Source organism: Solanum stenotomum, chromosome 12 (assembly GCF_019186545.1).
Source record: "Solanum stenotomum isolate F172 chromosome 12, ASM1918654v1, whole genome shotgun sequence".
Classification (NCBI taxonomy): Eukaryota; Viridiplantae; Streptophyta; class Magnoliopsida; order Solanales; family Solanaceae; genus Solanum; species Solanum stenotomum.
In genome coordinates, this window is record NC_064293.1 from 41,124,904 (window position 1) to 41,147,945 (window position 23,042).

The 23,042-nt window shown below is 34.3% G+C and overlaps 3 protein-coding genes across 5 annotated transcripts; all 3 read left to right on the top strand.

Moving 5' to 3' along the window:
* The first annotated feature begins 279 nt into the window (after positions 1 to 279).
* On the top strand, positions 280 to 2,220 carry LOC125847435 (uncharacterized). Its single transcript, XM_049527054.1, has one exon. It carries the CDS (start codon positions 280 to 282, stop codon positions 2,218 to 2,220), a length of 1,941 nt encoding a protein of 646 aa, XP_049383011.1.
* A 5,536-nt stretch (positions 2,221 to 7,756) lies between these two features.
* Positions 7,757 to 9,891, top strand: LOC125846682 (uncharacterized). The gene is made up of 4 exons (XM_049526246.1): positions 7,757 to 8,034; positions 8,238 to 8,489; positions 9,352 to 9,473; positions 9,553 to 9,891. The coding sequence occupies exons 2-4, from the start codon at positions 8,256 to 8,258 to the stop codon at positions 9,692 to 9,694; spliced, it is 498 nt and encodes a 165-aa protein (XP_049382203.1). The 5' UTR covers positions 7,757 to 8,034; positions 8,238 to 8,255; the 3' UTR covers positions 9,695 to 9,891.
* Positions 9,892 to 12,057: 2,166 nt separating this feature from the next.
* Positions 12,058 to 16,151, top strand: LOC125846676 (probable prolyl 4-hydroxylase 10). Of its 3 annotated transcripts, none has more exons than XM_049526241.1 (8): positions 12,058 to 12,478; positions 12,577 to 12,664; positions 13,119 to 13,216; positions 13,344 to 13,441; positions 14,561 to 14,690; positions 14,772 to 14,959; positions 15,140 to 15,226; positions 16,005 to 16,151. In XM_049526241.1, exons 1-7 carry the CDS (start codon positions 12,291 to 12,293, stop codon positions 15,211 to 15,213), a joined length of 864 nt encoding a protein of 287 aa, XP_049382198.1. In that variant the 5' UTR covers positions 12,058 to 12,290; the 3' UTR covers positions 15,214 to 15,226; positions 16,005 to 16,151. The 3 variants fall into 3 exon arrangements, with proteins under 3 accessions (XP_049382198.1, XP_049382199.1, XP_049382197.1); XM_049526242.1 differs by having other exon boundaries at positions 12,141 to 12,478; positions 16,011 to 16,151; XM_049526240.1 differs by having other exon boundaries at positions 12,142 to 12,478; positions 15,140 to 15,228; positions 16,008 to 16,151.
* The last annotated feature ends 6,891 nt before the right edge of the window (positions 16,152 to 23,042 follow it).

Genomic DNA, 23,042 nt, shown 5'->3' on the forward strand with positions numbered 1-23,042 from the left:
AAAGAGGGCATTCAGAAAATAAAGAAAAGGGAATTCTGGGAGAGTTTCTAGCCTTTCGAATGTCTAGAAAGGTTGTGATCTTTATGATTATATAACTAAAGTTCATTATTGTCTTAGGATGTGATTTATTATGTCAGTAGTGTACTCGTGATTGTTTTGTTTTCAGACTTCTTGTTGTAATATCAGTGAATCTAGTGTGAAACAGCAATATTTGTTCCTTTATTGTCAATTTCAGCAGTAAAGTCTATCAAATTGGTATCAGTGCAGTAACATTCAGGGATGGTGAGTAGGATGGAGGGACGAGTCGAACAAGTGGAGACAAATTTGACAGGGGTAAGAGAAGATGTCAGAAAACTAGAAGGATGGTTTCAAGAAATGACAGAGACTCTTGCGAGAATTGAAGCACAAGGAAGAACTATGATGGCAGAAGCATCTCCTTCTCAAACCAGATCTGTCGGAAACCAAGAAGAGGGAAGCAATGTCAACTGGGCTGGAGAAAAAGATGGGAAGAAGTTTCGGAAACTACAACTACCAGTTTTCGAAGGAGAGGATCCTTTGGGATGGATTTTCAGAGTGGAGCGATATTTTGCCTTGAATGAAATTTCTGAAGCGGAAAGATTACAGGCAACATGTGTTTGTTTGGAAGGAAAAGCCTTAAATTGGTATTATTGGATGGAATCTCGGCAACAAATGTTAACCTGGGAAGACTTCAAAAGAGAGTTGTTGAACCGATTTCATCATTCTCAAAAAATCAACCAATATGCTGTCTTAATGGGATTGAAGCAGGTTAGCACAGTTACTGTGTTTCGTGAAGAATTTGAAAAGGTGTCAGCATCTATGAAGGAGGCATCTGATGGAATGTTATCTGGAGTGTTTTTAAATGGGTTGAAAGAGGAAATTCGGGCAGAAGTGATGTTGTTACATGCTCAAACATTGAGGGAGATAATGGAGATGGCTCAAAAGGTGGAGGATCGAAATTATGTTTTGCAGCAAGTACAAGGTTTTAAATTTGAATCAGGCAGAGGAAGTGCAAGCAATAAACCAGTTGGGTTTAGACCCAATTATCACCGAGTTGCAAACATTCTTGAATCTCGTGACTCAAGAGCCGGAGTAGCAAGTCGTAACACTGATTCACCAGTGCATACTGCCACAAAGTCAACTAGCTTCAACGGGACTGCAGTAGCAAAGTCTGAAGGACAATTCAAAAGGATGTCTGATTCAGAATTTGCCCAAAAAAGAGAGCTAGGGTTATGTTTCAGATGTGATGAAAAATTTGGCCCTAATCATCGTTGTAAACATAGGCAGCTTAACCTATTGATTATTTCAGAGGCACCCAACATAGATGAAAATGAAACAGAGGAATTCTTTGAGTCTACCGGAGAAGATGTAACTGAAGGGGAAATGAAAGGTACTATGATGGTGTTAAATATGAATTCAGTTGTGGGCCTTACAGGAGGTAGAACAATGAAACTTGTGGGGAAGATTCATGGGCACGACGTGATAATTTTGGTCGATAGTGGAGCTACCCATAATTTTATATCATCCACCCTCGCTCATCATCTGCAATTACCTATTAAGAAGACCAAAGGATTTGAAGTAACAATTGGTAATGGTCAGCAGGTTAGTGAAAGTGAGGTATGCAACGAGGTAAGGATAGACGTGCAAGGAGTCCAAATCAACCAACAGTATTTTCTATTTGAATTGAGGGGAACTGATGTGGTATTAGGGATGGAATGGTTGGCCACATTAGGAGAGATGAGGGTGAATTGGAAACTTCTTACCATGAAATTCAAAGATGTAGGAAGATTAGTGTCGCTTCGAGGGGATCCAGCCATGGTTCGAACAATAGTGTCACTCAAAGCCATGACCAATTTGTTAAAGAAAGGAAACCAAGGATTTCTGGTCGAGTTGAATCAGGTAACAGTAACTGAAGATGAAGCAGCTATAACATCAAAGGAGATTGAAAAGTTATTATATGATTATCCAGAAGTAAGTGGACAGGCCTTAGCCCTACCACCACGTCGTTCTTGGGATCATGCTATTACTCTTCAATCTGGAGCACAACCACCAAACATTCGTCCATATCGATATCCTCATTCTCAAAAAGCAGAGATCGAGCGTTTGGTCAAAGAGATGCTGGCTGCTGGAATCATTAAAACTAGTACTAGTCCATATTCTAGTCCAGTATTACTGGTTAAGAAGAAGGATGGAAGTTGGTGATTTTGCGTGGATTATCGGGCTCTTAATGATATCACAATCCCCGACAAATTTCCAATACCATGCATTGATGAGTTACTTGATGAGCTAGGGGGAGCCACCATATTTTCCAAGTTGGATCTTAAGTCAGGTTATCATCAAATTCGCATTCAAGCTGGAGATGAAGCAAAAACAGCCTTCCGCACTCACGAGGGACATTATGAGTTTATGGTCATGCCATTTGGTTTGACCAATGCACCCTCAACTTTTCAATCACTAATGAATGATATTTTCAGGGATCATTTGCGGAAATTTATTTTAGTATTCTTTGATGATATTTTGATTTACAGTAAGGATTATGCTTCACATCTGGGGCATTTGAAGGTTGTTTTGGATATTCTCAAACAGAATCAGCTGGTAATCAATAAGAAGAAATGCACGTTTGGTCAGCTTAAACTTGAATATTTGGGTCATATCATCTCCTCTGAAGGTGTGCAGGCTGACCCCTCCAAGATTGACAGTATGATATCTTGGCCAAGTCCTAGAGATATAAAGTCTTTGTGGGGATTTTTGGGACTCACGGGATATTACAGAAAATTTGTCAAAGATTATGGTAAGATTGCTGCCCCTTTAACTGATTTACTAAAGAAAGATGCCTTTTCATGGGGAGAACGCGCTCAACAAGCTTTTGAGGCATTGAAGTTGGCTATGACTCAAGTGCCTGTTTTAGCAATGCCAAACTTTTCTCAACCCTTTGTAATTGAAGCTGATGCTTCGGGATTTGGTGTTGGTGCAGTTTTGATGCAAAATGGTAAGCCTATTTCCTATTTCAGTCGAATGCTTTCTTCCAGAGCGAGACAATGTTCGGTATATGAACAAGAGCTAATGGCTATCGTGTTGGTTGTCAAGAGATGGAATCACTATTTGCTAGGCCATCATTTCATCATTAAAACTGACCAAAAAGCCCTTAAATTTTTGCTAGGACAGAGGGTTATGGATGAGAATCAACAGAAATGGGTTTCCAAGCTCATGGGTTATAAGTTTGAGATCAAGTACAAACCGGGTGTTGAAAATAGAGTGGCTGATGCTTTGTCAAGACGCGGGGAATCTTCAGAGTTATATGCGTTTTCAATTTGGCAATATAAAGACAAGGAGGAATGGGACCAGGAAGTACAACGAGACACCAAAATGGCTTCTATTTTGCAAAAGTCAATTTCAGGACAACAATCAAATGACAACTACAGCTTGAAGAATGGATGTCTACTATATAAAGGACGTTTGGTTTTGCCAAAAGGATCATCTCGAATACCTGGGCTATTGAAAGAGTTTCATTCTTCTCCTATTGGAGGCCATTCGGGGTATCTTCGCACATATAAAAGCCTGTCCGAGAATATCTACTGGGAAGGTATGAAGAGGGATGTGCAAGACTTTGTCGCTAGGTGTGAAATCTGTCAAAAGAACAAGTCTCAAACTTTGAGTCCTGCGGGGTTACTCCAACCTTTGCCTATACCTCATCATGTGTGGGAGGATGTAAGTATGGACTTCATTACTGGACTTCCTAAATCCCATAGGTTTGATACTATTTTGGTTGTAGTGGATCGTCTTACTAAGTATGCACATTTTATTCCACTTTCACACCCTTTTAATGCAAAAGATGTGGCAGCTGTTTTCATTAAGGAAGTGGTTAAATTGCATGGATTTCCCAAGTCTATTGTGTCTGATTGTGACTGTGTGTTCATAAGCCAATTTTGGAAGGAACTATTCAAGCTAGCAGGCACTACCTTACGGTATAGCTCTTCCTATCATCCCGAAACTGATGGGCAAATAGAAGTGGTGAATCGAAGTTTGGAGACATATCTCCGTTGTATGGCAGGAGAAAATCCTAAGGAATGGTCCCACTGGTTATCTTGGGCTGAGTATTGGTTTAATACATCCTTTAACAGATCTGCAGGTATGACACCCTTTAAAGCATTATACGGAAGGGATCCATCATCAATTTTTCACATGGATGACACTACTTCAGCGGTGGAAGAAGTAAATGAGCAGGTGCGCACTAGAAATCTGATCTTAACCGAACTCAAAGAACATTTGTTACAAGCACAACAAAGAATGAAAAATCAAGCTGATCGACATCGTAGAGAACTGACTTTTGAGATTGGTGAAATGGTATATCTCAAACTTCGGCCCTACAAACTACGTTCTTTGGCTAAGAAGATCAATGAAAAACTCAGTCCTCGCTTTTATGGTCCTTACAAGATTCTGGAAAAGATTGGTCCCGTAGCTTATCGGTTGGAGTTACCAGTTGGAGCACGCATTCATTCAGTGTTTCATGTTTCACAGTTGAGAAAATGCTTGCTTCCAACTACTTCTGCACAAAACCTACCTCCATTTCTTACCCAAGAATTGGAGCTTCAAGTTGAGCCTGAGGCAGTGAGACAGATCAGGAAGCTAATCAATGGTAAATTGGAAGTGCTAATCAAGTGGAAGAACCTATCAGAATTTGAGAATACTTGGGAGGAATATGCAATCATCGATCAACAATTTCTAGACTTTCACCTTGAGGACAAGGTGATTCTTATAGGGAAGGGTAATGATGTGCCTCAAATTATAAAAACTTATTCCAGGAGGCCAAAATAAACAATTAAGAAACTTAGTAACTGTCATGAGACAGTTACACATGTATTGGGTGGTTTTTTCTGTAGAAATAGGGGCAGGGCAGTTAAAAGAGGGCATTCAGAAAATAAAGAAAAGGGAATTCTGGGAGAGTTTCTAGCCTCTCGAATGTCTAGAAAGGTTGTGATCTTTATGATTATATAACTAAAGTTCATTATTGTCTTAGGATGTGATTTATTATGTCAGTAGTGTACTCGTGATTGTTTTGTTTTCAGACTTCTTGTTGTAATATCAGTGAATCTAGTGTGAAACAGCAGTATTTGTTCCTTTATTGTCAATTTCAGCAGTAAAGTCTATCATTTTGCAAGAAGATTTCTGTGCTATTAGGAAATATAGAGAACTTTTAGTGATAGAGAGCCTAAATTATTAAATATTTGATTGAGATAGATCTAATGGAGCAATATACATTGTGATGATTTGTGTAGCTGACCCCACTATATTGGATTGAGGTGTATTTGTTGTCATTATTTTGACTGTTGGCCTTGCAAAATTATTAGTCATCTTATCTGCATTTCTGCTGAAAGATTCAATTATAAACCAACTGATGGAGGTTAAAGATCCGTAATGTTTTTGCTTGCCATAAATTTATAGATTAAGTTTTGCCTCTAAGTCTGCAGTTTCATAAGGTGCTCAGGAGTTGATTCTCCCTTTCATAGTGGGGAAATCCTTTATTTATTTATCTCGATAATGAACATCAAGTTCAAATATGCGTCGTTGGGTATGTTTGTGCTGAGAAAAGAAACATTCCGTCAGCCAATTCTCAGAACAATAATGAATCTTCCGCGAGGTAGAAGTGTGGGGAGTTGGGCAGGAAGTAAGATAAAAATTCTAGCAAGGTTGATCTTAGTAGTTGTAACTTGATGAGATCCCGGTGCAGACATGTACTGAGATAATTAGTTGTCTCGATCATGGCTGGACAAGATTCATGTTGAAGTTCTGTTTCCTTTTAATATATGTATATCTCTCTCTTTGAGAGGCAGGATATGCTTAAGTTTCTTGATTAAAGGGATTGTACATATTGTCCATTGGCCACTGCTACATTCACAAATTTATGACATCAGTATCATTCCTACCATTCTAACTCCACTGATAATGAGTTCGTGTTCAGTGTTGCTTAGCAAAGGGAACATGTAGCAAGACACAAAAAAGAACAGCATAATGGTGGTTATAATTTCTAGTTAATTGGTGACCAAACTGCTGAACTGAGGATGATGATGTCTGTTTTATAGTAAATTAAGCTAGTGGTTTAGAGGTCTGGATCGATAGCATACTCTCCTGACATTTACTCTAGGATTTCTGAAAGTTTGCCAGGATCATTTTTGAAGGGCAAAGCGCAATTATAGCTTCTGTAGCTCAATTAAGGAAGATATTCTAAATCCAACAAGAATCCTACTGAAAAAATGGTCACTTGGGACTCTGAAAATGAAGCAGAACAAAGTTGATTGTGTTGCTGATGGAAAATAGTTTAAGTGGATCACTGCACTGCTTCACGACCACCACCACCACCACCATCACCAAGCAGGAAATTGTCATTTGAGCAGATGGCTGCAGTAAGTCTAACCAATAAGGAGATTGCTAAAATATTGGAAGCAGAAGCTCTAGACTGCGGAGAATTACTTCCTTGGTGACATTTAAGGCTGCAGTCGAAATCAGGGAAGAGAGACAATCTCTAGGTGAGGTTTAATATTGATTTCATTAAAGACAGCATTAGTACTTACAGATTAGTAAATTTTGATAGATGAATCATTTTACATTAACCTTGATGACAACTATAACAAAAGACAATCTGATTTTTTTTTCAGGAGGTTGATTAATTTAGGGCTCTTGTCCTGTTTATCATTTGTTTAACACCTACCAGCTCATTGGAATTGTTTTGAATATTCTTTCTCAATTTTAAAGTTTAGGCAATCAAAAGTAGTGACTAGTGAGGAAGTAGGAGATCTGTCAAATCATACAATTTATGACTTACTGTACAACTTTTCCATCTCAGAATAGAAATAACAACTATTGAGTGCTAAACTTTCTCTGTGTATCCTCCTAATAAGATTCCTTAGAAAGTCAAATTGATCGAGTGGGTCAATTATTGTTTGAAGGACATCTAGTACTACTACTAATACAACAACATACTCGGTGTAATTTCACAAGTGAGGTTATATGAAGGTAGATAAATTGTTTCTGATAGACTATTGGTTCAATATGGGATGCTTATTAGTATTCTATATCTGCCCCATAAGCAAAATCAATCTACGTTGCATTATTTTAATTTTCAAGTGTGCTCTCTTATTGGCTGATGGGCCACAACAAAGTGGATGATAAAATATGTGCGTGGGACTATACCGTGTTATTTTCTCTCTCTTGAATATTTTATGAAGCTGAAAGAAGAGATGCTGAAGCTACTCTGCGTTAAAATCAACTATGACTGCGATCTTTATTGTTTTTAATCTCCTTTTCTTCCAAATCTATGCACCAGTGTAATCTGAACCGTCAAGATGAATGTAGAAATTGTACCAGATAGGAGTTTTGACTGTGAAAATTGAGAAAGTTATCCCACCTGCTACTCATCAAGAATGTTTGGTGTTCATTTCTGTGATTTCACTTCAGTGACTGCTCAAGGTTGGTTTTGGTGTTTCTGGCAAGATGGGCTGACAAAGAAAATTAGACTTACTGTGTGAGAGGATAAGATAAGATCTCGACATTTGAATAGAAGAAAATAATCTTTTTCATGATGTCGTGTCTTGTAAAATTTTGAAGTAGTGCATATTGTCCACTATAGCCGTCAAAAGTATCCATCCAATATCATTTTTAGCATTGCACTTGCGATGGAAACTATGTTGCTTTTTAGAAAGAAACTTTTATCACGACACACAAAAAAACAGAGACCATGGTGGTGGTTAACTGATAATGCCCCACCAAATTGCTGACATAAGGATAAATGATAATGACAGGCCGTTTTCTAATTTCTTAGTTAATTAAGCAAGTGGCTTAAAGGTCTTCTATCAGGGTCATATTCTATTGTCATTTATCGTAAATATATATCCGCAAGTTTGCCATAATCAAGCATAAAGACTCCTTCACAGTTTTCAAAGGCGTCTGTCTAGATCAAGTATCAGCAATTTCTGCAGCATAGTTTTCTGTCATTTGCTGACTCTATTGTATATCAAGCCTGTAAGTCCTCCAACATCTAGTCCCAAAATTGTGATTCTATCTTGATTTTTGTTTGTTGGTATGGTGCACTGGCCTGACTCTGACCAACTAGTCTAACATCCGTCCCTACTGAGAGGTTTCAACTTGCAGTCATATTGTGGTGTAGTACATAAATATATTCTTTTTCATCTCATAATCTTGAAAGCACAAACTTCTGAATCCAGCAAGAATCTATTGAAATCATGAAGCAAAGGGAAGGTAAAAGTGTAGCTGATGGAAAAAAGTCAAAGAAGATTGCTCCAGCACCTCCACCACCACCACCAACGTCAAGGTTTCTTCTTAGCAGGAAAGTGACAACACCAAGCCAGACCAAACAGGAGATTGCTAAGTATTGGAAGCAGAAGCGCAAGACTGAAGAAGACCACTTCCTTGATGCCATCAAGGCTGCAGCCAGAATCAGGGCGCGCAATCTCTCAGTAAAGTTTTCATATCAATTTATCACAGTTCTTTTTTATATATAGATGAATCATGTCATGTACATACACTCTATGAACAGCTATAGGAAAATAATGCATATTAAATTGCATCTTTCCTTATCCTGATCCATGTCCTGCTTGCCATAAATCTTTTGATAAAGCATAGAAAGTGGGAGATATGTCAAAATCACACAATATGACTCTGCAACTTTTCCATACTTTGAATAGATAATACTTGAGTGTTCCACTTTCTTTGCGTATTATCCTACTAATAAGATTCCTTAAAAGTCATATATTCAGCCGAAAGGGCCAATAATAATAATTAATTGATGGATAACTATTGTACTTCTATGCCCATAAGCAAAAGCTTATTATGTAGGTTGCATTATTATATATACAGGGTCCCAATAGGCAACTATACAAAGATGATAAAAAAATGTTTTGGATGAAGATCCATTGTTATTTTCTGTCTCAGTATGAATGTAATATAAGTTAAAAGAGATTCATAAGTTGCACTTGGTGATAACTATAGCCAATGACTGTGACCTAGCTTTTTGTTCCCCAATTTTTCTTGTATGTCCTAATCTCACTACTAATTTTGTAGAAACTGTGAAGATGAATTTGGAACTTGTACTATTAAAGATTGATAGCAGATCAATTGACAACTCTGTATCTTGCTCTGTAACCTACTACTGGCAACTGATAGAGGGAAATACTTATTTTTCTCGAGGATACCTTGTGAATTGTGATGTTTGATTGTGAGAAATAGACAAAATGAAATAAGATTGTCCTAAGTTATAGTAATTGATTTAGATTCCATTATTTCGAATTAACTTGCTTACATATTGTTGGTTGTGTTAAGGCGGAGGAATACAAATACTTTGTGTATTCATTGAAGGTGGATGATGATGACATGGAGATACCTAAGAACATCTCCGAAATCAATGAGAACATGAAGGAGAAGAGAGTTGGTATAAAGGACTGGTAAGTGAGACGTAACTATGTACTTATGATAAAAATCTGATTCAGTACGTGATGCTTATCACATATTTGAGAGTTGCAGGTGGACGAAGAGCAAATATGCATATCTAAACCAGCCTGCACTGAAGTCCATGGAAAGCTGCCACGGCTCCACTTATATTCCGCAACTATATTGCTACAAGGCTCCACCTCCACCAGTCACAAGTACTTTTGGGATCTTCTAGGCAATTCATGATGCCGTTCACGCACACAGAGTCATATTTCATGTATGTGTTGTATCTATATCATTGTTTGTTTAAGTGTGTGATACTCAAAGGAAGTATCATATATATGATCATTGAAATTATTGTATTGGGGTTGTGAACTACTCTGCTGCACCTGTGGTGGAAATTGCTGTTAATAAATAATGGTTCTATTATTGGAGATACTCCATCTATTTCAGCTTTCAATCCATCAAGAACAATTTATTAGAGAACTATTATGATCATTTAGTGTCTATTAGCAAAATCATCATGAGTACCATCAAGAGTTGTGATGGGACGGATAAAATTTAATTATTTTTAATTAGGGATCTCTGAGTTTGAACACGAGAGCATTTCTAGGAAGGACGAATTGCAAATCCGATTTGTCCGGGAATCATGAGAAAATGCCATATATTATCATTTTACTCATAAGTTAATTAGGAGCTTCTTGTGATGGCGACCAAGGGCGGATCTAGGGTATCGAGTGTGAGAATCCAATAACAAAGTAAGCTCTTGGTCCAACTACAAATATATAATTTGCTTAAGTTTTTTTTCTCTTCTCAGTGAGGGTTGGATTCCCCTCGGACACTTATATTAAAAGTTTTTCTTTTTAATTTAAATAGTTGAGAATTTATAAACTTTAAACCCTAAATTCGTCTATGATATGACCTCTTACCCACTTCTAAATGGGTGTCTATACGCTTTTGGTACGAAATATATTAACATATATATAATGTATCTATCTGAGTTGAATTACACGGATAAAATATATATAAAAACTTATTTCCATTGATATATAGTTGTTTATTTTAGTCCGTTAGTCAATTATATCTAGCTTGGGGACCTAATCTATATATCGATGAGGAGCCAAAAATTTGTGAATCATACTTTTTCAAACTAGTTAGGCTGATGATGGTAGTTGACTGTAGAAATTTTGCAAAAATAATTACTGCAAGGATAAACATAAAACACACATTATTTTGTTAAACACATAAATAAATAAATAAATTAAAGCACGATTTTTCCACTATGTTCAGCCAAGTCTTTCATTGACAATGTAAATTCTATCTGATTTCTTTAATGCAACTTATACTGATTTAGAGATTGAAATCTCCTATTGATAATTTGCTCCAACAAATACTCCCTTCATCCTAATTTATGTGTCGCTTTAATTCTTTTCACGTGTTAATTAAAAAAATGATAAATACAAAATATAGTTTAAAAAATAATCAATACAAGATATAATTTAAAATTGAACGAAGGTGGGAGGAAATACTAACTAGAGATAAGACATATTGAAAGTGCTAGCTACTAGAAATTATTAATAGTGTTTTGAGAGAATCTTTGAAATTAATCAAAATAGTGGAGATGCATGTACAACGATAATTACAAACTAAATGCTGTGAAAGTGTAATGGATATCTACAAAACATAATTACTCGGAGCCAATTGAAGCTCCAATTATATACAAATTGCATACTGCATGGTTCATTCGAGGGTGGCTCCCAACATAATTCTTTTCATACTCAGAGATCGAATTCGAAACGTATGATTAAGAATGAAATAGTCCTACCACTATATCAGAACTCGTATCTAAAATATTCAGATTTTAGAATAGAAAAAAAGATAGTGTTAAAAGTAAAAGAAGCAAAATTAGTACTAGCAAACCATGATGTGTTACCCAAATATACCTTCAAAAGAGGGTAAGAAAACATGGAATGTTTGTTTCCCCACTAAGCATGGTTAAGGAAAAATGTTTTATGCCAATTAGTTAATAACTATCTAATTGAGTTTCATGAACTAAAAAGTTTTGAAGAAAATGTGGTGCAACTAAATACTAGCATAGTAGGATGTAGCAAATGTAGTGGTCTACCATCTAAAGAAACATTTTTGGAAGAGTTCTGATAAATATGACTTATTTTCATTTGATGATATTATATTAAATAATCAAAATTATAATTAAATGCTTTGAACTGTGAAAATAGTGTCTTGCAAGAATATAGGATAAGATTTTATACAATAAATTTTTATAATTTGATTCTTTTCCAAATTTTATGCATATAGTGAAAGCTTAGTGAATTAAATTACTTTTTTTTATTTACTTATTCTATTATAATTTAATACAAAATTTAAAAAAAATACTTTTTCTAAAATCTCGTGATTTTAAACATGTTTCTGAAATGAACAAATATTAAAAATGAATAAATAAGATGAAATGAAGGAAGTAATAAATACGAAAATATGAGTAATTTTTTTGTTTTGTTTGGGGGAAGTAAAAAGGTCAACTTTATTGTCACAAAAATCCAAAGATTAAATTAGGCGTAGTAAGTAATAATGCATCCATCTGTCACACAGATTACAGAAAGTCTGCAAACATAAGTACATTGTTTTAGGGAAAATAAATAAATAATTGTCTTTCATTAGTCAAAATTTTAAAACCCACAGTTTCCTTTTCTTCCCCAGAAAACAGCCAGAGCTGTGATCCCAAGTCGCATTAGGTGATCAAAGTTCTTGATTAGATCTTCAAAAAATCAAGATTTTGCAGATTTCATTGTGGGGTTTTCTTGATTTGAGTAACAATGGCAGTTAAAGGGAGGCATTCTCGAATGGGGCCTAGAAAATCGTCGAATTCCACACTGATCTTTGGTGGGATTATTGTGTTGTCTTTTTTCGCTCTCATTCTTCTTGCTTTCCGAATTATCTCCATTCCCAGGGGCTCTCAGAAAGCACACGATCTCACCTCTATAGCCCACAACACTGTTCAAAGGTACCATTCATTTGAGACTGTTTTTTTCTTTTCGCAATTGTTGTAGGGATCTGATTAACTTTGAGGGGGATTCTTGCTTTTCTTGTTTTTGGATGCAGACAAGACGATGACGACGATGGAAAAAGAGATCAGTGGGTTGAAGTGATTTCTTCGGAACCAAGAGCCTACGTTTACCATAACTTCTTGGTATCTATCTTTAACATTTTATCTCTTACAATTAGTGATTCCTTTTGGGTACATTGTGTTTATGGCTACTACTTATCTCAGAGCTAAATTTCCTTGTCAAGAAAATAAGAAATGCTTTGTAAGTGCCACTGTTGTTTTACCAAGAATTAGTTTGTGATTTGTGAACAAATCAAGCTGAATTTGATATCGGGATTCTGTTGCTTAGTGTATGGAAAAAAAAAAGAATAATAAAGAAACCTGTAGGAGACTGGAGGAGAATTGATTTGATTTCAATAAAAAAAAATAGACTCATATGGAAGTTTTCAATGTCGAAATTTCTTTTTCCAACTATGGAAATGATACTGGTGTTGCAAATCTAGAGCTTTGATCTATTGATTGATACATTTACTGCTATCTATCGGATTCATTGACCTAAAGAGTAAAGACTCTAATTTAATTGTTATCTCGTTGGCAGTCCAAGGAGGAATGTGAGTATCTGATTAGTCTTGCCAAGCCTCACATGCAAAAGTCAAGTGTCGTAGATAGTTCTACTGGCAAGAGTATGGACAGCAGGTAAGCATATTATTTGCATACCCCGGACTTGCTAATCTAGGTTGTACAGCTGAGGATTATGGAGATTTAATTGTACTACCATCATTTATTCTCTAATTCATTTCTCCTGTTATTCCCTCCTTGCCAGGGTCCGAACCAGTTCCGGAACATTTCTGGCGAGAGGACGTGATAAGGTGATCAGGGATATTGAGAAAAGGATTGCAGATTTCACCTTCATACCAGCAGGTATGCAGTTCCTTCGTTTTTTTTAAGCAAAGGATGTAACTGAATGAATATGCATCTTATTACTGAAGGATCCATTTTCCCTCTAGCTGTTATGGAAAGAATGGTCATTTAATAAAGCTTGGGGCTGTCTGAAAATGGTTTTGCCTAGTTCACTAATTAACTCTTCCTATTTTGATGAACTCTGTTTAATGATGTTATCTAATGTACTCTCTCTGTCACTATTTCTTTGGTACGGTTTTGTTTGCCGTCCCTTGCCGTCCCAGCACCTTTATATTTAGAAACTAAATATTTTTACATTCCCATTTTCCATTGACTTGACTTGTTGTGCTCCATTTTATACGAGACACTGTTTGGTTTAACGTTAGTTTGGTATTTTGTTCATATTTAGAATGTTTGTCAAGGTCTTTTTTGTTTTCCTTTTTTAAACCATGTCTGTCAAATTATTCCAAAACAGATTGGACCTTGAGGGAGTAATACTATTGTCCATAATTTAAGGAAATAGGACAGCTTTCTCTGGCATCACCAGTAATAGAAATCTACTGAGTACATTTGTTAGGAATTTCACTATGCTAAATATAGATGTACACCAAGGGGAATGGTTTTTAAGAGATCCAACAGAAAGAGCCTTATCTTTCCAACCAATTAATGTAATTTCGTTGTATTAATGATTTCTGGAGTTGTATGCATTGTCCAAGATAAAATTGGATGCGTTATTTTTGGTCAGTTGTTAGATGCAAATTTAATATGCATTGAATTGAGGATGGTGGTTGGGGATGAGTATGAATTTAGTTTAATGTCCAAAGTCAAGTAGTAAGTGGCCTATCCTGCTAGTGTAAGTCTACTAATAGTTAGTGACTATTCCAGGCATTATTAGTGTCAACCACTAGTTTCATTTCTGCTCCTTCCACATCCAGAGATATAACTTATTCTATGAACCTAAGTGTTCATTAACTTTCTTTTGAAAAGAACCTTAAACTAGATACATCATCCAGTGATTCGTTTGAACGACACTACTAGACGTGCTCAAATTGCCTCTTTCAGTAGTGAGCTGTGTGACACTTTGTCATTATGTAATGCCTTAAACTGCATGTGAATTGATGTATCTGCTTCTGTTTACAGAGCATGGTGAAGGTCTTCAAATTCTCCACTACGAAGTGGGGCAAAAGTATGAGCCCCACTACGATTACTTTCTTGATGAGTTTAACACTAAAAATGGAGGTCAACGCATTGCGACGGTTTTAATGTACTTGTAAGTGACGTTCCCTCAGCAAGGTTTATTCTTAATGTATTCTCGTGGAATCCCTTAGACAATTCTCTTGGCATGCTGCAGGTCAGATGTTGATGAAGGGGGTGAAACAGTATTCCCAGCTGCGAAGGGAAATTATAGTGCAGTCCCTTGGTGGAATGAACTATCTGAATGTGGAAAAGGTGGACTCTCTGTAAAACCAAAGATGGGTGATGCATTGCTTTTCTGGAGCATGAAGCCTGATGCAACTCTAGATCCATCAAGTTTGCATGGTGAGTAATCTGCATACAAGCAGATATGGATAATGGGTGCTGAACGTTGAGAACTTGATTATTGCTTACTGACATCCATCTTCTAGCTCACAAAGTTTTAATTGCTATACTGTATTCTGGAGTAATGAGCAATGTTTATTTGATTGGCAACTAAGTAGTATTGTGTATATCTTATTTTAGGTGGGTGCCCTGTAATTAAAGGTAACAAATGGTCATCTACAAAATGGATGCGCGTCCATGAATACAAGGCTTAACCTACTGCTAGAGGTAAACATATTCGCCTTAGTGGTATTAAATACACAAAAAATATGTGCACCCTCTGCTGTCTTCTTATATGTACATAACTTGTTTTATTTGCTAGTACTTTGCATTTATGTTGATGAATCTTGCTGTAGCTTTTCGGTGGTCTTTTTTTCTTTTAACCTTCCAATGCATTTTTCCATTAGGTTTGGTGTTCATAAACTTAGTACTAAGTCCTTGAAATGAACAATGAGTGCATTTTTTTCCCGTATACCATCCTAGAAGTTTGCAGCCATGCATGAGAAAATGTTTATTTGTGGGAAGGGGTGTGTATACCTTGTGCACCTTTGAGTGCACGTGAAGCCTATGTTGAGATTGCAGCATGGTGTATCTTGTGACGGAAAGAAGAAAAGTTCCGGGGAGAAACAACTATGTTGACTTATCCAGTGCTGTTGTCTGGAAACAGTTACCTAGCAGTTTGGATGACATGATTTGAGTTCAGGGAACGAATTTGATGATGCATACAGCAGATTAAGAGTATGATTTTAGGCTATGGTTATGTGACCAATATGTCATCATGCTTTTCTACACAACAGAAATCACAGGAATGCAGTGCGAAATATTTCTAGAGTCCTTGTGAAACAGAAAGGAAATCAGGACTTTTACAACCTTTAAATTTAGAGCTAGTAATGACCTCTGTACTTTTGTTGATTATATTCTCAAATGTTTGCTTGTTTATGTGAGTTATTGATTTGTCTCACTTGTACAAATTGATATGCCACTTAATAGATATGGTGTTGTGCAGGTCCAGTTTTGAGTTTGGATGCAGTCACTGTTGTGCCATTTGTATCAAAAGGATAGTCTTGAATAGAGCCACCACACATGAAGCTTCAATTTTACTTTGATAGTACTCATTCTCAACATTCTTATTCCTTTCTTTTCTGTAAAGTTGATGCTTTCATAGTTGTATTTTTCATCTGTGGGTTTAATTGGAACAATAAAGATGTGAGAAGCTTCATTCGATTTCTGAGGAAGTTATAAGTAAAAGTAGCAAAATATTCAAAATTGATAAATTCACAAAGATGACAATGGTACGTAGTGCTTGACCAGAGGGAGTTGTTCGGATGGTAAACACATTTCACCCCAAACTCTAAAAACAGAGAAAGGGAGAATTTCTACACAATGATTGACTAATCAAATAAAATATGTGAGTTCCACTGATCATTATCAGAATCATGCCTACAAGGAACCTATTTGAGATATTAACTTTTTGGTATTTGGTACTACATTTTACTAGTTGGGAAGAATATTTCAACTTACCTAAAAATCGTATGATAGGATTTAAATTTTAAATACAAGTTTTAAAAAAATGTTATACTATATTTTAAATTTACAATGTAGAGCTACCACCAACGAGGCAGTGTGAAAGAAGCATGGAAGGTTTTTTTAGTTATCGCTTTTCTGTCCTAGCGCTTGCCTCTGGTGGTGTTTTACTTTCTATCTAAACTAGCAGAGTCGTGGAACATAAAAAATGGTAAGTTGATTGTTGGTTTTTACTCCTCACTCTCATTCTATTATTAGGGAAGGATCCATTGGAAAGACTGGAGTAGTATCTTCATTAGCCAGAAGGAATTTATCTCCACTAGTGTCGTTCGAAGAACAAGAAAAGGGTTACTAAACATAGATGAACAAGATGTGCAATCCTCTTTTTCTCATTCTTTAAGGCTTTACTTAGAGAAAGCCCAACACTACCCATAAATACACTACACACTTGACACTGCTACTTTTTTTTTTTTAATCCTCTCCTCGGAGCTTCCACCTTTTTGCGCCAATCCCTTGATAACTCAAACTTGCAACCTTAGGATAGAAAATGAGGAATGTTTACCATCTGAGCAACTTCCTCTTGTCAATTCAGTACCAACACCTTTTTTGAGGGTCCACTTGTAAATATTTTCTCATACGTACAGTAATATTTGAGCATCCATCACTCAATCGTCATGTGCCCTATCACAGGTTTTGCAAATTTTTTTGTTCAAAATCATTTGGTGTATTGATCCGACTAATTTAAATTTGTGCATAGAAAAGGGAAAGTGTTCATTGCCACAGGACTATTCAATCCTCTAAGCTTGAATCATATCACTTCTAATAGTAAATGATAGGTGCAGTCATCATATCCGATATGACCTCATAAGTGAGATGTGGAGAAGATAGAATGTATGCAGATTTTATTTTTATCTCGTAAAGTAAAGAGACCGTTTCCAATAGAACCTACCGGACATTACAAAAACTAGATCTCTGGTATTTCATTTATCAGTTCCCTGCACAGTTACTACTCCATATAACTCAAATTATATTTGTAAAAAAATAGAACAATGTAGGTAGTGACAACATTCTAGATTTGTGTAGGCTTTGCCTCTCTAGTCCAATTGTGGTCGGTCAATTCGATCTGCAAGTTGCAGCAACTACTTGAAAATGGCAAGACAATATATACAACAAATAATAAGTTGTATGAATATATAAATATAAAGAGAAGAGAAGACACTGGAACACAAATCTATCGAAAGATATTGCTGATTAATAATTCAACTACTCCTTTGAAAAAATAGATCTAGACAATTCTTTTACATTCATTTGAAATTAAACACACAATGTCTCTTCATTTTCCAATTTTGTACACACTTTTCTCTTTTATCAAATTGGACGTGCATGAAGTAAAATAATTAATATCCATATTTTTTTCCACTCCTCATATTGATTTAAACTTTGATATAAACCAGAAATTTCGTCAAGGATATTTATGTATGTATAAGCAGTATAATTTTATGATGAAGGATATTATACTAACCACTGCTGTTAAAAGTTAGAGTTGCATTCTAATGATTATTATTATACACCACTAGCTAGGTGTAAGTTTTGAAATTCCCCATACTCTTAATTTCATCTTATATATCCACGAGCCTACACCATACGAAAAACACACTACTAGCAATGCATGGTGAAATTTAATGATCATATTATCTCATTAAACGAGCAAGAAAATCAGTTCAATAATCATGCTAGCCATACTATACTCCATGAGTACAAATTAATTTACTTCTCATAATGCCTCAATAATAATAATTCCAAGTTGTATATATATAGCTCACAAACATATGGACAAGACCATACATATACCCAGATTTAATAAATATTGAAGCTGGAAATAACTATTGGAGAGCCTTTAAGAAAATTAAGGAAACTCAATTTTAAGTCACACAATATTCTATTTCTAGCTTCCCTACCAAATATAGGCAGAAAAAGTAACAATATAATGGTGTCCGTCTCCGTCTCTAGAGATCAAGATAAAAAATATTTATATAATCAGATCAACTATATAACATGTTAAATTATAGTAACAGTGTAAAAAGTTCACTTACACTATCAGTGCATTTATATGGTTGATTCATCCCATTTTAGAATTATTTTACACTTTATAAATCTAGAATTAGACCTATGCTTATAATTGGTTTTCTCATTGTCCCTTAATTTCCCCCTATATTTAATAAAAGATTCTATAAATTAAAAATCTAGTACATCAATAATGCAGCATATATATATATGAAGAACCTAGAGCATACACTAGATCAAGAGCCACTACATCAAAAGTGACATTTAACGCAATTATCACTCTTTATAAATGTTCCTAAAGCCTACAGTGATGTTGGATCTAACGGCAATTAATTAATATCGGTAAATGTTTTAACACTCTTTATTATTAATGTGTATATTTATTGAGGCTAAAAGTTATTTTGTTATAATGCGTTACTTTCCCCCCTTGTTTGGGTTCAAGTATTTTACTATAATATTATAATTACATCAAGAAAAGGTAAAAGGAATCTTCATTCTTTGGCAATTTTTCATCACCACAACAAGACACTAGAAAATTGTCATCAATAATCACAGAGGAAGAAATATATTTTTTTGTTTGGGTAAAATAGTTGAAGTGTACTTCAACTGGGCGTATTAATTTATACATTACATTTTAAGATCAAGAAATTAAAAAATAAAAAAGAATAAGAAAAAGCAGATATTTTGGTGTGTTTTATGCTTATAATATTATGTGACATTATATATATTATTGTTATCAATACCCATTTTATGCCGATGATGACATTTAAAAAGATGACATTGAATGCAATAAATAAATATACATATACATACATAAAAAATAGATAAAGGAATTAAAAGCTTGAGGGGACAAGGATCATGTCCCTCATCCCTAACAGATCAGTTTCTGCGCATGTAGTTATTAATGTTTCTATAAGATTTATTTATTTCTAGATTTTGTATACGATTCTTTAAATTAACTCATGGTCACTTCACTATTAATTTAATACTATCCTCAAGCAGTCTCTAAGGACAATATTAGAAGAACGTACTACTACTATTATTATTATTATTATTATTAATTCAAGTTGAGTAATTAATGACATTTTACGTGAAAAGTCTAGAAAAAGTAAGAAAATCAATTTGTTTGTTTATTGGCTTGCTAAGTTGAGCTTCCTTCAAATTACATCACAAATCTTTAGTGAAGTTGAATTATATGTCATAATAGATTCTCCCTGGAATATACGTAATTAGGGTTGCCTATCATTTGTAGTTTCTATAGTCGTTTCCTAGTTGTAAATTCATTTAGAAGCGGAGTCAGATTTTTTAACTTGTAAATTCTAAAGCAAAATCTTTCTTGCTACTATATTGGATGAATTTTTAATAAAAATAAATAATTTAAGTCAAATAATTTTCTATCAAATAAGTAGTTATAGCGACAGCTTCACCCTGAACTAACCCACCTGGATGCTCTTGTCAATAGGAATGGCTCATGCAATAAATAAAAAGAAATGAGGACCAAAAGAGAAACAAAAGAGAAGTTTTTTCTTTTTTTAATCCCGAAAAACATAAGGGAATATATAAGTACTTCAGTTAGTTGGTTGGTTGATTATCTGAATTTTTATCTTATAATTGGCGAGAATTTAATTCACCACCTTATAATTTTCTCCCTTCATGTAATAAAAACATTTTTTAAAAAAAATTTGGTGTAATCAATGTGGCTTTATCTTAGTGATATGATAAAGATTATCAAGTTGCATTCAAGTGATTTAGAATTGAATGCATCAAGAAATATAATGAAAGTAGCTATCTATGATTCTATGCTTGCTTGCTTGGTATAGTGATAAAACCACAAGAAAAAAAAACGTTTCACATCAATTCTATCGAGGCAACTAATTTTCACCCTTTGAACTAGTTGTTCGAATTAATAGATCAATATTGTTTATATAATATTAAAGAAGGATTCATATCAACATTTCTGATACGGTAATATGACTTGTAATAGATAATCTTTATGTTATAAACTAACTTTTTGAAATTAAATTAAACATCAATATTCATCATTTTCCCTAACATATATACCATATAATTAATTAAGCTCCGTCTTTAATATTTTATGATTTGAATGAATTCCGTGCTTGCTGGCTATTGAAATTCATTTGATTTGCCTTCAAAACGTCATCAAGGGCCTTTGGGGTGCACATGATTTGTGGGGATCTATTAGAATATTACTGCTAATTTCACTTCACACGACACTTTTTTATTGTTAATATGCATATTTCAAAAAAAAAAAGATTTACGAGAAAGTTATTCAGAGGGTAACCATCTCTCATTTTTAATTTTAAAATTATGAGTTCAAGTTACTAAAAGAACCGACAAGAGTGGAAACTCTAGAAAAAAAAAGGCTTTCAAATATTTAAAAATTATTAATTTTTTTATTTTAATTTTATTCTTAATAGATGAGTTATAATCACAAATAGCTATGATTTAATTTGTTTGATATCTCAACTTTAAAATTGTTTATTTCTTTAATAAAATTCAATTGCTCGTCAAATATTGTCATATTAAATAAATAAAATTTTAAGAATAAGATCATATTTTTGTGTTCCAACATTAAATTTTTTTTATATCATCAAATTAATTAGTTGAGCTGCAATAATAGGGAACTTGTTATGTGTCAACATGTGTTTTCTTTGAAAAATAGAGCAATAGTCTTCATATATCATTGTTTAATTAGCTTTAAGTTTGAAATGTTCGAACATAATTAGTTTGGATCCCGTGAAAATGAATTTATGGGAACAGTTTCATACCCACTCCAAGAATAAGATCATCCTTCTATCAATCTTTTTTCCTCAGATGTCTGTGACGATTCAAGATAATTAGTCGCTTAAAGCTAAAAATAAATCAGCAGCCTAACTTTTAATTATTTTTTATATCTGAAATTTAAAGTTATTTCTTTCTTTTTAATAACAAAATTTTATTTTTTCTATCTTAAATTAAAGATATATATATATATATATACAAAAATATTATTTGATCTTGTGGTCTTAAACATATCATGTGGAAGTTAAATTTAAAAATTAATCCAAAAAAAAGAACATTCTTTAATGTTTCAATAAAACTAAAAAAAGAAAAATAAATTATAAAATATAGTATTTGGGGGCCCGGATACTCACATTGGGGTCTGACTAAATTCGCGTGGGGAAGTCGCACATGGGGGTAAAGCGCTCCTTGATTAAGGCGACTCCATACCCAAGGGGACTCAAACTTGAGACCTCTTGATTAAGGATGAAGGAGTACTTACCACTCTATCACAACCCTTGTTGGCTATCAATATTTTTCTTCATGGTCAAGACAAACAACTAAGGGTGTGTTCGGTATAAAGATTTTTTTTTCATGAAAAATATATTTTAGAAAAATAAGTGAGTGTCTTATTTATTTTCTTGTGTTCAATATATAAATAAAAATATTATCCTAAATGTATTTGTATATAATATACTTAATAATTAAATAAAGTGGGAGGTGAGGGTGGGGTGTAGTATGGTGAAGATAAAGTGTATTAAGAGGGTTTGGGAGAAGTGAAGACACGTGAAATGTCACTTGTGAAACTTGTTTTTTCTTACTTCCATTAAAGAAATCATTTTCTTGTTTTCATAGAGAGCTTTTTTTTTTTCAATCCAATATGAAAAAATTAGATTTTTTTTTTTATAGTTTATACCTTACTGAACACACTCTAAGGAATTGTTTGATTTGGGTATATAATGGACAATAATCTTATGAGATTAATTATTCCACCATATTTATATATAAAATGGCTTATACCATCATTATAATGCAAATAGTGGGATACATAATCACGAGACTAACTAATTTCTAATAAAAAACAAAATAAAATAAACTTATATTTTATTATCGTTTATTTATCGTACCAAACGACTCATAAGTGAGGTACGAAACAAACTAGAATCACAGTTGTATTATTTATCATAGAACCATTATTTTTCTACCATGCCCCTACCATTGTAATAAATAACGGAGAATTTCATATAAAATAAGTAAGGTGGTACGTATATTGCATGTTAAACATTTTCAAGGTGATCAACGTGGGTTGTGGTGCACTGGTGAGAGTGTTTCACCCTTAATTAGAGGTTTCGGGTTTGAGCCCTAAGTTTGGAGAAAATCATGTTGGGAGCGCCACCCCCGAATGGGTCCTACAGTGTGCAATTCGAATTTAATCAGAACTCTAATATGAACTCTAAACACCGAATGAGAAATCAATAAAAAACATTTTCAAGGTGAAAATTTTAGGAATGCTTCATCAAGCACGAAAGTATTAATATAGTGAAAGCGATATATTTACATACATTGGTTGTAAGGTAATTTAGTAGTTAGATTAAGATGACGTGCCTAATGCCTTATTTATTGTAGACCCTATATTTGTACCAGAAAATTAAATAAATATATATGCATGTATATT

Bases quoted from the DNA above. Each gene is read 5' to 3' on its own strand.
- LOC125847435 (XM_049527054.1), top strand. From the start codon at position 280: ATGGTGAGTAGGATGGAGGGACGAGTCGAACAAGTGGAGACAAATTTG.
- LOC125846682 (XM_049526246.1), top strand. From the start codon at position 8,256: ATGAAGCAAAGGGAAGGTAAAAGTGTAGCTGATGGAAAAAAGTCAAAG. The intron at 8,490-9,351 runs GTAAAGTTTTCA...GGTTGTGTTAAG, and splicing joins TCAGGGCGCGCAATCTCTCA to GCGGAGGAATACAAATACTT. The intron at 9,474-9,552 runs GTAAGTGAGACG...TGAGAGTTGCAG, and splicing joins AGAGTTGGTATAAAGGACTG to GTGGACGAAGAGCAAATATG.
- LOC125846676 (XM_049526241.1), top strand. From the start codon at position 12,291: ATGGCAGTTAAAGGGAGGCATTCTCGAATGGGGCCTAGAAAATCGTCG. The intron at 12,479-12,576 runs GTACCATTCATT...TTTTGGATGCAG, and splicing joins GCCCACAACACTGTTCAAAG to ACAAGACGATGACGACGATG. The intron at 12,665-13,118 runs GTATCTATCTTT...TCTCGTTGGCAG, and splicing joins ACGTTTACCATAACTTCTTG to TCCAAGGAGGAATGTGAGTA.